Source organism: Aquarana catesbeiana, linkage group LG06, assembly GCF_042186555.1.
Source record: "Aquarana catesbeiana isolate 2022-GZ linkage group LG06, ASM4218655v1, whole genome shotgun sequence".
Lineage (NCBI taxonomy): Eukaryota > Metazoa > Chordata > Amphibia > Anura > Ranidae > Aquarana > Aquarana catesbeiana.
In genome coordinates this window covers 69,308,126-69,321,085 of record NC_133329.1, presented here as the reverse complement: position 1 = coordinate 69,321,085, position 12,960 = coordinate 69,308,126, and the positions used below count along the sequence as shown (strand labels likewise).

The following is a 12,960-nucleotide window of genomic DNA, read 5'->3' as shown; positions in this document are numbered from 1 at the left end:
AGAAAAGTAGTAGCAACTGCACTACGGCTGCATTGTACTGCGTACACCACCAGAAGTGTAGTAGAAACAGTACACCACAGAATGCACTGTAGATATATGTTACAATTTATAGGAGAGATTATGCTAAAGAAGCAAACTTATATGAAATAAAGAAATTCATATGCTAAATACTGTCATTGCAGATATTAACTAGACATATGCACTGCCGAAAAATGTGTTCGTTTTCGTCTCATTTGTTCTTTTGTTTTTTTTTCCAGGTCATTCGTTATGATCGAAAGTAGTTATTTCGAATAAATCTGTAACTTCGGAAAAATTTTTATTCATTACGTTCCATTCGTTTCGATGATTCGATGATTAAGAAAAAAGGAAATCCCCCTTCATTGGGACTTTAAATGCAACACACACTTGGGTAATGCAAAAAATTCTCCGGCATATAGTAATCCCCAGTACCGGAGAGTATTATTTTGTTATCATACTGTTCATGTAAAAAATTTTTGTTTTTTGTTTCTTCTGTTTTTCTTGTATGTATTTGTTGCACAAACTGTGATGTTTTTTAACCATCGATCATCCCCATGATTGATTATTTTTTTATTTATTTATTTTTTTTTTTAAACAATAGATTTTTATTGAATTTCACTTGTACATTACATAGCATTCAATATATGCATTTATAAGATTATACAAGGTGAGATTGTATACACAACAGTTGCTACATATATGTTCAGGAATATACATCAGGTGTTCAAGCTACTAACTGGATTATATGCTTGACCTCCGTAGGAGGTACAGCCCGTCACCCCCTTTGGGTACACACTGTGACTAGGCTTATTGCTGGGTATCTGTATGGTAGCTTGCCGTGGTGCCTATGAAGGGCCCACGGGAAGTTAGTCTGTAAGTAGCAAGTGCTGTCACTTCAGAGTTATAACAACATGAACATAGATATATAGTTGACATAGTTGACATATTTGCGGGGTGCGTAGTTATCCCCACACACCCAATCCACCACCATTAATAGCTCTTTGGTAAGTATCCAACCTGTTAAGGTTGAGAAGTTCTATTAGTATACCATCGCACCAGAGGCATTCTTGTGCTTCAGTGTATCAGTAAGAGGATTTCATGAATGTGAGGAGGCATGTTTTGAGGATCTCCAAATTTCCCACTGTTTATGGAAATTGGGGGATCCCCCTTTAGAGTAGGCAAGAGCTCTTTCCATTGTATATTGGGCGTTTACTCTAGAGATAACTTCTTCTATTTCAGGGGGTGCTAGCGAAAGCCATTCTTTTGCTATGGAAATACGAGCCGCAAATAGTATATGGATTACTACTTTCCTCATTAGGGGGGGATAAGCTTCAATTCCCAGGCTCAGCAGCGTTAGCGCTGGGTCAAGTTTGCGATGGGTGTTAGTAACATTGTAGATGAGAGATTGGACTTTCTCCCAGAACGGTTGGATGTGTTTACAGCTCCAAAATATGTGAATAAGATTGCCTATAGATAGGCACTCTCTCCAGCATAGTGCTGAAACTGAGGGTTTCATCTTGTTCAGTCGAGAGGGTGTAAGATACCACCTATGTAGTAATTTTTGCGCGTTATCCCAGTGGTCTATGCAAGAGGAAGATTTGCTGTTATATTTTATGGCTGTGTGCCATTGGTGCAGAGGGTATTCCCTTTGAAGGTCCCGTTCCCACTTATGCATATTAGGTGATTTAGTATGTAGATAGGTAGGGGAGGCGAATGTGTAGAATAAGGAGATGCCTTTTCGAGGAGGTGGGGATTTATTGAGTAGGAATTCCCATAGAATCTGTGGGATTGTGATCGGGCGGGTCGGATTGGCATGTGAGTAGTGGTTTAGTTGGAGCAATTTGTATTTATCAAGTTCATCCAATGTATCCAGGTCATTAGTATAGAAGTGTACTCCCTTTTTTTTCCAGCTGAAGGCCGAGAAGTTCGGTATGAGGTACTCATATGCTGCTAGTGGTATTCTTAATTTGCAGGTTGGAATGTCATTGAACTTGGTATTGATTAAAGAGGACCATGCTTGAATAGTAGCTTGTATGGCTGGGTATGAGGGAATGTTGGGTTTGTGATGGATGCAAACGGCTGTAGCTAGTGCTGGCAAATCGTGGCCAGGGGTCACTGTTCGTTCAATATCTGACCATCTATTGTCCGTTTGACATGAGAACCAGTAGCGCATCTGGTCCATTAGCGCAGCTTTATAGTATAGTTGAGCATTGGGGAGGCCAGCTCCGCCTAGGTGTTTAGGTTTGTAAAGCTGTGCTAATGCTATCCTCGGTTTTTTACCACCCCATATAAATTTTTTAAGTAGTTTATCTATGTGTGTAAAGAATTGTTGGGGAACAGGGATTGGAACGGTTCTGAAGACATAGAGCAGCTTAGGCATTACTTGCATTTGATATGCAGCTATCCTCCCCAGCCACGTAAGTGGAAGTTTACCTATTTGGTTTAGTTCCGCTTCCACTTTAAGCAAGAGTGGAGGGAAATTACACGAGTAGATGTTGGTGGGGGAGGAGGACAGCTGCACACCCAGATATGTAATTGAAGGCGGGTCCCAGGTGCATGGGAAAATTTCCTTTAGTCTAGGCTTAGTTTTATCAGGTATGTTGATGGTTAATGCAAAGCATTTATTAGTGTTGACCTTGTAGTAGGAAACACTACCAAATTTATGTAAGAGGGAGTTAATAGCAGGTAAGGATTTAATCGGATTAGTTAATGTTAAGATAATGTCATCAGCGAAGAGACCTATTTTGTGGGATTCGTGACCTGTGTCGATGCCCTCTATCTCAGTATCACCTCTTACATATTCTGCTAGCGGCTCTATAATTAGGGAGAATATTATTGGCGAGAGTGGGCAACCCTGCCGGGTACCATTGGTTAATCTGAAGGGGTCTGAGAGCATCGTGGAAGTATAAACTTGAGCTGTGGGGTTCGTGTATAAAGACATGATAGCTGAGTGGATCAGGCCCGAGATGCCAAATTTGTGCAAGGTCCTAGACAGGTAACCCCAGTGGACCCTATCGAAGGCCTTTTCCGCATCTAAGGCCAGGAATATGCTAGGTACTTTTTTGGTTTCAGCCATGCTCAGGAGGTTCAACATACGTCTAGTTCCATCCGGGGCCTGCCTGCTTTTGACAAATCCGACCTGATCCAATCCTATAAGGGAAGGGGTGATGTCTTTTAATCTATTCGCTAGGATTTTAGCATAGATCTTGAGGTCCGAATTTAAGAGGGATATGGGTCTAAAGTTTTGGGGGTGTGAGGTGTCCTTGCCATTTTTCGGTATTGTGACTATAACAGCTTGTAGCATCTCTCTGGGGAAGCTGCCTGATGTGGCCGCTATATTAAAAACCTTAACTAGTGCAGGGGTGAGGGTCTGGGTGAGTGCTTTGTAGTATTCGGCGGAGAATCCATCCGCACCTGGCGATTTATGCATGGGTAGTGCTGAGATTACTGTTTCTACTTCTTGTTGTGTAATGGGAGAGTTTAGTTTGTGGAGGGACGTTTGGTCCACTGAAGGTAGGCGAATTCCGTTAAGGAACTCGTCTATCTCCACGTTTGTGGGCTGGTGCGTTGCGGGGTCATTATTAAGGTTGTACAAAGATTCATAGTATTCTTTAAATACATTAGCTATGTCCTTGGGGTTTTGGAATATCGTGTCGTTGATGTGATGCCTAATTTGAGCGATGTTCGAACATGCTTGTTTTTTCCTTAGTTGGGCTGCTAGTAGTTTTCCCGAGCGGTTATTCTGGGAGTAGTAAGTAAGTTTTAGTTTTTTAAAGTACGTTTCGTAATCCGCTCTAAGTTCCTGCCTCAGTTCCTCCCAGCAGGTTGTTAGCCGGGAAAGAACCTCGTTGGTTCTGGTACTGGGATTTTTGTGTTTCAGTTCTAGATCTGCTATAGTGTCATGGAGTTGTGACATGCGGTTAATTTTTTTTTTCCTCTCTCTAGAAGCAATCTGAATGAGGACACCCCGAGCATAGGCCTTATGAGCACACCATACCGTCATTGGGGAGCATTCTCCGGTATCGTTAAATTTGAAATACTCAATCACTTTTTCTGCTATTTCATCCCTAATTTTGGGCTGCGATAGGAGAAATGTGTTATTGCGCCACAGTGGTTTTTGATTGGACCTGCTGTCATCCATAACCTCAATTGTCACCGGAGCGTGATCAGACCAGGTGATGTTATGGATGTCAGCGGTTTGGACTTTCTGTGGCGTATGCATGTCTGTAAGGAAAAAATCAATTCTAGCGTAGCTGTTATGGACTGCTGAGAAGTGCGTATAATCTCTTTCGGTGGATCTAAGGCAGCGCCAGGGGTCAAAAAGCCGTTCCTCATGACAGAGGGCTCCCAAAGAAGGCCTCTGCCTAAGAGCCACAGAAGAAGTGTCCCACTCCGCATGCATAACCATGTTAAAGTCGCCACAGACAATTAATCTACCTTTTTGCATTTTTTTTGCCATCGTGTGTACTTTACGAATAAATTTTAGAGATCTCACATTCGGTGCATACAGGTTTACCAGGGTATAGGTGACATGGTCCATGTCAGCCACCAGGATGATAAAGCGGCCTCGGGGGTCCACATGTACCTGCAGGAGAGAAAAGGTTAATCTGTCCCTGATAGCTATTAGGACTCCATTCTTCTTAGTGTTGTTGTTGGCTGTGATTACTTGCTGGAATTTGGGATGAGTGCATTTTGGTGGTTTCGTGCTAGAAAAGTGAGTCTCTTGAGCGCACAGGATGTCACAGTTCGCTTCAATAGCAGTTTTCCAAAGGGCTCTTCTCTTGTAGGGACTGTTCAGGCCTCTCACATTGAAGGTCATCAGTTTAAGGTTCATGTAGGTGGTAGCTGGTGCGGCTATGCCCTCTGGTGGTGGAGATGAGCGATGGAGGTGAAGTAGGTGGTGAGTCCAGCGCGCAGGGAGCTCCCCGCACCATTACTGCATGCTGAGTAGTGAAACTTGAGGTAACGGGAACCGTAAGAACTTGAACTGGTGAGATCTTATAACGTATAGATCGCATCAAACACGGAGAACAGGTTACGGACAACATCTCGTAACTTGAGTTGGGGTATTAGAGTAGAAGGTCAAAAAGAAAAAAAAGTGAAAAATAAAAGAAAACAGCCGAACAACGGGCGGTTGTTCTGTGAGCATTACACTTGTTGTGCAGGGTGAAGGCACTAGGATTAGGGTATATCTGGTGTACCAAGTACCTTAAGAGTAGGTTGGAGGCTTGTGAGGGGTGGATCTTCTTTGGCGGTTGAGGGTGCCTTGTCTCCCATGTAACGGGTCAGGGTCTGCTGGTTCACCATTCTCAGGCAATAATTTCCATTTGCGGAGGATCTCCAGGCCTTTGTCAAGTGATGTGATCGCATGTGATTCATTATGCATATCCACTATTAGCTTGGCTGGGAAGCCCCACTTATAGATGACCTTGTGGTTACGTAGGATTTTGGTGATCGGTACTAGGTTGTGCCGTGCCGTAAGAGTCGCTTGTGACAGGTCAGCATACAATGCAACCCCGGTAAACGGGTCAGGAAGAGCAGGGTGTTGTCTTGCATACCTCATCAGTTGGTCTTTTATATGGTAGAAGTGGATGCGTGCGATAACATCCCTGGGAATCTGAGCAGGCAGGAAAGATGGCTTCGGAAGTCTGTGGGCTCTGTCAATTGTTAGGTCCGCCGGTCCCAGTGTAGGGAGGACTGTTATCATGAGCTTTTGAAGGTAAGCTGTAAGTTCAGCCGGCTTGACCGACTCAGGGACACCTCTGAATTTGATGTTGTTCCTGCGGGCCCTGTCTTCGAGTTCGGCCATTTTAAGTTGCATGGTTTTGATCTCTTCCTCAACATCAAAGTGTGCATCCACTAGCTCGTTATGTGCCAAAGTGAATTCTTCCATTTTCTTCTCCACATATGTTACTCTGGTAGAGACTGCTGCTACTTCACGTTTAGTAGTATGCATAAACGCTGCCATATCGCACTGGAGGGCCCCTCTTAGTGTTTGTAACATCTCCTTCATGGTGGTGTCTAATATGGGCTGCCCTGAGGTGGGGAAGGCATCTAGTTTCTGCGTATAAGCAGAGGATTCCTCCATATCTTCTCCCTCTAGCCCTGAGTAATCCCGGGTCTCATCCCCTTCCCCAATCCTCCTTTTTTGTTTGGCAGGGCTGCTAAATGGTGAGGATGGCAGCGGGTGGTCGCTGGCGTTTGACTCACCCGAGGATGGCACTGGATGGCTGTGTGGCTGTGCTGTGGAGGCTGACGAGCGGGTCTCCGCGCCGGCGCCATCTTGGAAATCCCGGGCCGTGCTGAGGGGATAGAAATCTGTCAGTTTTCTCGGTGCTTCTCTGTCCTTTCTCTTGGACATCGCTGCCGCTGTGTGCCCCACGTCCTAAGGAGTTGATAGAGTCGTTTTAGGGGTGTTGTAATGCGCTGTGAGCCGCTCGATGTCGCCCGTTGTAGCAGAGCTTAGGTGTCACACATCCATCAGCTCTGGCTGCCGGCTCCGCCCCCTCCATGATTGATTATTTTTATGTACACTTAATAAATTCGATTTTTTTTGCATTACTCAAGTATGTGTTGCCTTTAAAGTCCCAATGAAGGGGGATTTCCTTTTTTCTTAATCATATATTAGGGATGTGGCAACTGCACTTTTTGGATCTGACATGGTGAAACCCTTTCTTTTGTCTATCGTTTAGATACGTTATTCATTATTTCGATAATTCATAAAAATCTGAAATGGGGAAATCTGCAAATTCGAAAATCTGAAAATAACAAAAATCCGAAAGAACGAAAATCCGAAAATAATAACGAAAATCCAAAAATTTTTAAATCCGAAATAATAACCAACTAACTAATAATAAATAACTAATAAATTATAGGTATTGGAATTTCCTTTTAAATTTGCCTGTTAATATAACAAATACGAATTTATCTGAAATGATCTAAACGAATGGAATGTAACAAATCAATTAAAAATAATATAAAAATTGTTTTATTATTATTATTTATCATTATTGATTGTTACATTCCCTTCGTTTAGATGCGGCTTTCGTTATTTCGGATAATTTATAACTTCGGATAAATTCGAATTTGTTACGTTCACTAACAGCCAAATTTGAAAAGAAGTTCCAATACCTATAATTTAATAGTTAGTAATAGTTATTAGTTAGTTTATTATTTTGGATTTTCGTGTGTTCGGATTTTCAAATTTTTGGATTTTCGTTCTTTCGAATTTTCGGGAAAATTTGTTAAACAGGTTTTCGTCAATTTGAATATACCGTATTTATCGGCGTATAACACGCACCCCAATTTAGGAGGGAATTTTAAGGGAAAAAAAACTTTTAGGAGGGAAGTTGAAGGGAAAAAAACTTACATTTAAATGCCCATCAGTGCAGCCTTCCCCAGTGCAGCCTTGTCAGTGCAGCCTTCCCCAGTGCAGCCTTTTCAGTGCAGCCTTCCCCAGTGCAGCCTTCCCCAGTGCAGCCTTGTCAGTGCAGCCTTGTCAGTGCAGCCTTCCCCAGTGCAGCCTTCCCCAGTGCAGCCTTGTCAGTGCAGCCTTCCCCAGTGCAGCCTTGTCAGTGCAGCCTTCCCCAGTGCAGCCTTCCCCAGTGCAGCCTTGTCAGTGCAGCCTTCCCCAGTGCAATCTTGCCCCAGTGCAGCCTTCGATCCTCTATCCCTGCCATCCTGGGCTTCAAAATCGCCGACCGCGATTTGAAAATGGCGCCGCTGGCGCCGAAATACACAAAGCCGGTCCTCAGCTCTTCCCGGCGGCTCTCGTTCACTTTCGGCTCCACTCGTAGTCCCGAGCGGAGCTATCCGAACCTAGCCGATTAGGTTCGGACAGCTCCGCTCGGGACTACGAGTGGATCCGAAAGTGAACGAGAGTCGCCGGGAAGAGCCGAGGACCGGCTCTGTGTATTTCGGCGCCGGCGGCGCCATTTTCAAATCGTGGTCATCGATTTTGAAGATGTGACAGCTCGGGATCGCAGGGGATCGGCGTATAACACGCACCTGCGATTTTCCCCTGATTTTAAGGGGAAAAAAGTGCGTGTTATACACCGATAAATACGGTATTTGAATTAATGAATTTGTCGAATTTCATCAAAAAATGAATTCGGAACTAAACGAATTGCACATGTCTAATATTAACAGTCACCATCCTGTCACCATCCCAAACTAAACCCAAATTATATTACTTTACAGGTACCACTCGGGATAAATACATTCATAAAATCACTTGAATTTCATTATTACTAATATATAAAATTCATAAACACTAAGCTATTGCTTCAAAGTCAGCAGCAACGTTGTCATCCTGCTGTAAGCACTCAGCTGCCTATTGGGCTCCTATTTATGTAACTGACCATTCTTTGGTGTGTTACAGTTTGTAGGAGAGATGATGTTGCTGAAGCTACTATACCTTTCTTTGGCGGAGGCGAAGGGGGAGGCGGCCGCTCTGAATGTTCACAATCGTTTCCTCTGGCTGTATCTGCAGATTGGTTTTCTTTCACAGGAATATGAAGAAAAAAACATAAATGAAGGCATGCAAAATAAATACATTTATATAATAAATACTGTCATTGCAGTTATTAACCCCATACAGTTATGCCCCGTACACACGGTCGGATTTTCCGATGGACAATGTCCGATCGGAGCGTGTTGTCGGAAATTCCGACCGTGTGTGGGCGCCATCGGACATTTTCCATCGGATTTTCCGACACACAAAGTTGGACAGCAGGAGATAAAATTTTCCGACAACAAAATCCGATCGCGTCAATTCCGACCGTGTGTGGCCTGTTCCGACGCACAAAGTGCCACACATGCTCATAAGAAATTCCGACACGGGACAGCTCGTTCTGGTAAACGTAGCGTTCGGAATGGATACAGCACTTTCGTCACACTGCAATGTTCAAAATGGTTTAATACAGCGCACTCTCTTCTTCTTTATAATGTGACAAGAATTAAGTAGTTTTGCTGCTCATATTCACACACACTTCTCACAAACTTATTTTGTTACTATTTATCGGGATTCCCTCAATATATTTTGATTTCTCACATCTGACAACAAAATTTTTTTTTTTTTTGGGCTTTAATGTAGATTCTTTTTTTGTGTTTCTCTTTTTTATTTTTATTTTTTTTCGTGATTTTGATTTGTATTCCCGAAAATGTTTGTGTGTTTTTTGTGACAAGTTCCCACAACACCACTAATATGTTGTTCTATTTAATCTGTAGGAGATTGTTTGGTGTTGTTGTCCCTTGTTAATTTCACATTGTACTTTAGAAATGTACCTGAATCGTCACCAACATACTGTCCTTTTTGGATGAAAACACACACAGGAGAGTAGAATTTACCCAAAAAAATTTTATTAAGGGCTCACAACTAAACAAAGAGGGAGGCAACGCTGGAGAAACTGCAGAAGTGGGCGAAGCCTTGGACTCCCACGGCAGACATCAACTATTTAAAAGCAAAATTGGTGGCCTGAGGAGTCCATATCATAAGGGAGGGCAGTCTGGTCCAGAAGTCCCAGAGATCCGGAAAGCAGCAGATGACATCTGTGTCCCCAGGCTGTGGTCATACGAGAGACTGCAGCTTCTGTCAGACCAGACTGAACCCAGGGTCATCACTCTCAGGTCTTCTTTCCACGCTTCCTTCCAGCCTTTGGCTGTGGTGGTGGAGTTGTGGCAGCAGGAGGAGGAGGAGGAGGATGGTCCATCTCAATGACATCCGTCTTGGGTGTCAGTTCCCCACTCTCCCCCTTACGAAGGACTTTATAAATCAGGTCCTCAGAGATCTTGCGTTGACCCTCCTGCATGCCCTGCAATTTTGTGGCAGCCATGCAGGCAAAGGCCTCTTCAGGACTGGGGAAGGCTCGGAGGGACGCCGAAGCCTCCTGGATCAGCCTGTACGCTGAATCCTGCACAGGACTGGGAGTGGCCTTCCTGGCCCTTTTATATGGCAGGCGGAGGGGAGGGACCTGAGACTCTGTCAGGCTGCGACTTGTCCCTGGCTTCTCTTGGCTGACACTTAGCCCCGCCTCCTCCTGGCTGCCACTAATCCCCGCCTCCTCCTGACTGCCACATTCCACAACCTCCTCCTGGCTGAGGTCTTCCTGTGTATGAAAAAGGGACATAGTTTTAGTTTTTTATTCATCAATCACACACAATTTTCACCTCCTGACTGCTGCAAATTGAATGTTAACAAATATAACAGACTATCCTTCTGAGCCCAGCAGTTTTCATTCTTTTCCCAATTTTGGGTGCCCACTACTGTCTATTGATATGTAAAGCACTTTTTTTAATCAGCAATTAATGATCAATAATAACATCTAGTAAACATCATTTATTTATTGCCCAGAAATCTGTAGAAGAATGCTATACCTGACTCCAGCTGGGCTCCTCCACTTCTTCCTGGCTGGAAGGCCCAGGTTGGACATCGGAAGCCTCAGCTGGGGTGGAAGGAAGAGTGGAAGGAAGAGTAGAGAGGGATTCCCTGACTTCAGTGTGGTCTGACAGAAATCGCAGTCTCTCATAGTACCACAGCCTGGGGACATAAACGTCATCTGCTGCAGCTCCTGATCTCTGGGAATCTGTGACCTTCTTGCGCTCCCTAAGATAAGTGCTCCTCAGGCCACCAATTTTAGCTTTCAAATAAGGGATGGTTGCTGTGGGGACCACCGGCTTCACCAACTCCAGCAGTTTCTCCAGCGCTGCCTGCCTCTTCTGTTTGTGATTATAGTGGGGGTGTCTCACTTGCCACAGACAGGACAGCTCCCTGTACTTGTCTATGAACAGGGGCAGGAAATTGTGGTCGTTGAACCCATCCATTTTCTCTGTAAGACACAACACAAGACAAAGCCTAATGTCAGGCCAAACTCCCCTAATCTTGTTACAATATAGGCTTCCATTTCGAAGCAGTATAGGCCCAAGTTTAGATCCTACCTTCGTTAGCACGATCGGCGTCTCCGATGCTCCTTCCTCCGCTCACAGATCGTACGTAAGACGCGCGCGTTACGATTTATAAACACTGCGCATGCGTATAACTCCGCCCGCCCCTGACGTTCTTTCTAGTCTATTCCCCGCCCCTTTTCGTTCGGCGCAGTGGAGGAAGAGCACATGGCGGATAGACAGCAGGATCATGCTAATTGTAGCAACGAGGAGGAGGAGGAAAGGCCGGAGCCTGAAACGTCCCGATCCAGAAGGAGATTAAAGGACTCAAATATGTCCTTTGGGGAGATGTTGGAGATGGTGGACATCCTGAAGAAGGCTGACTATGATGGAAAGTATGGGCCTTACCCCAACCCCAATGTCCGAAAGGCCAAGACCATGGCGAAAGTGGTCAGGAGTCTGCACCGGAAATTCGGGGTACGACGATCGAAAGATCAGCTCAGGAAGCGGTGGTCGGACCTGAAATTACGAGAACATGAGCAGTACAGAAAGATCCGGAGAGTGCTGCAAAAAAGTAAGTAGTTGTGCTGTGTTCCTATTCTTTATGTTTATTACGTTCGTGCTGCTTCATGTGCTTTTAGGAACTGTTGTACAGTTTAAAATGGCAACTTTCATGTTCATGGGCACATTATTCGTTCGGATCACACATTGTTATTTCGGACGATAAAATACCATTGTTTAGGCCATATGCATTTGGCCACCATTTTGACGCCCTATACTTGTCTTCAAAGAATTGGGTTGTGTAGATGGCTTTGTTACTAGAATGAAATGCAAACTAAATTGTGTGTAAGGAGAGGACACTCAGCAGCTGTTTTCACATCTTGACACTGGAGCACTAGTGTGGGACACAAGAACACCATTTTTATTAGGGGGGCCACACAGGTGCTCCAGTGTATACTATAGGGGGGTCTCCATCTGTGAAGCTTGTACAAAACAGGTAAAGTATTGCAGCTTGACAAAGGACACTAAAAAAGCTACATGTTGGAACTCTGCTAAAATAGATCATTGTACCCCACTTCCAAGCAATGTTTCATCTTTATAGTTCTGCCATCAAATATCTGTGTGCTAATTATACCATTTTTGTTTTACATAGGGGAGAAAAGACTCGGAGGACACCCCTCATGTGAGGAGACCAGAGCCCCCCCCCCCCCCTGGAAGAAGGGGAAATCCCCCCAACACAAGATGAGCAGGAGGAAGAAGACGTGGTGGAACTAGTCACCACAACAGGTGAGTGTCTGCGACCACAGGCTCAGATAAGAGATGGATGGCGGCATATTTTTTAGACCTAATTTATTTTGGGGTTCCTCTCTTTTTAGGTGATCGTGAGGTTGTGGATGAAGATCCTTTCACATCCGAAAGTGCCCAGATCGTGATCGGGGAGATCATGGGGTGTAATTTACAATTGGAAAACATCAAGCAAAACATCAATGATGTTATTCCAAAATATAAAAACATCATTGATGTTTTGGGGCGAGTTTAAAACCCCTCCAAATCACTTTCTTCTTTTGTGTGCTACAATGTGCGAAATGTTTTTGTGATTTTTCCCAAAGCCAAATTTGGAGGATGCACACAGTGTGTCAACATGTGCTATCTGCCATCACGGGAGATCAATGGATGCGTTTTGGGGGTGCAACCCCTTCCTCAATAATAAAGTAGCGGTGAGGAAGGGCTTTCTCCCCCAAAACATGTCCCTTGATCCCCCGTGATGGCAGATAGCACATGTTGACATTGTGAAATTTGTGTGCATCTTCCAAATTTGGCTTTTCCAGGGGTGATTTCCCCCCATCTGAACGCAATATCAAACACAGTTCCTAAATACTCATGTCTGATATTGCCTTCAAGTTCTACCAAATGTGAACTTTGTAAGATCAAGATTTGTGTCTTTCTTGTGGGTTTTACACAGGCCTGTTTTATATAAAATGCACATTTTGATTTTGGATAATGACACCACAAAAATTGATATACAACAAACATGTCGGTTTGTCAGAAAAACCTTTGGTA

The 12,960-nt window shown here is 44.2% G+C and overlaps 1 protein-coding gene across 1 annotated transcript in view; it reads right to left on the bottom strand.

Moving 5' to 3' along the window:
- Window positions 1-12,960, bottom strand: part of LOC141148594 (uncharacterized) — a 77,092-nt gene that overhangs the window by 23,115 nt on the left and 41,017 nt on the right. Inside the window, exon 9 of the mRNA XM_073636190.1 lies at window positions 8,435-8,518. Within this exon, the coding sequence (XP_073492291.1) occupies window positions 8,435-8,518 (84 nt within the window). The remainder of the gene's footprint in view (window positions 1-8,434; window positions 8,519-12,960) is intronic.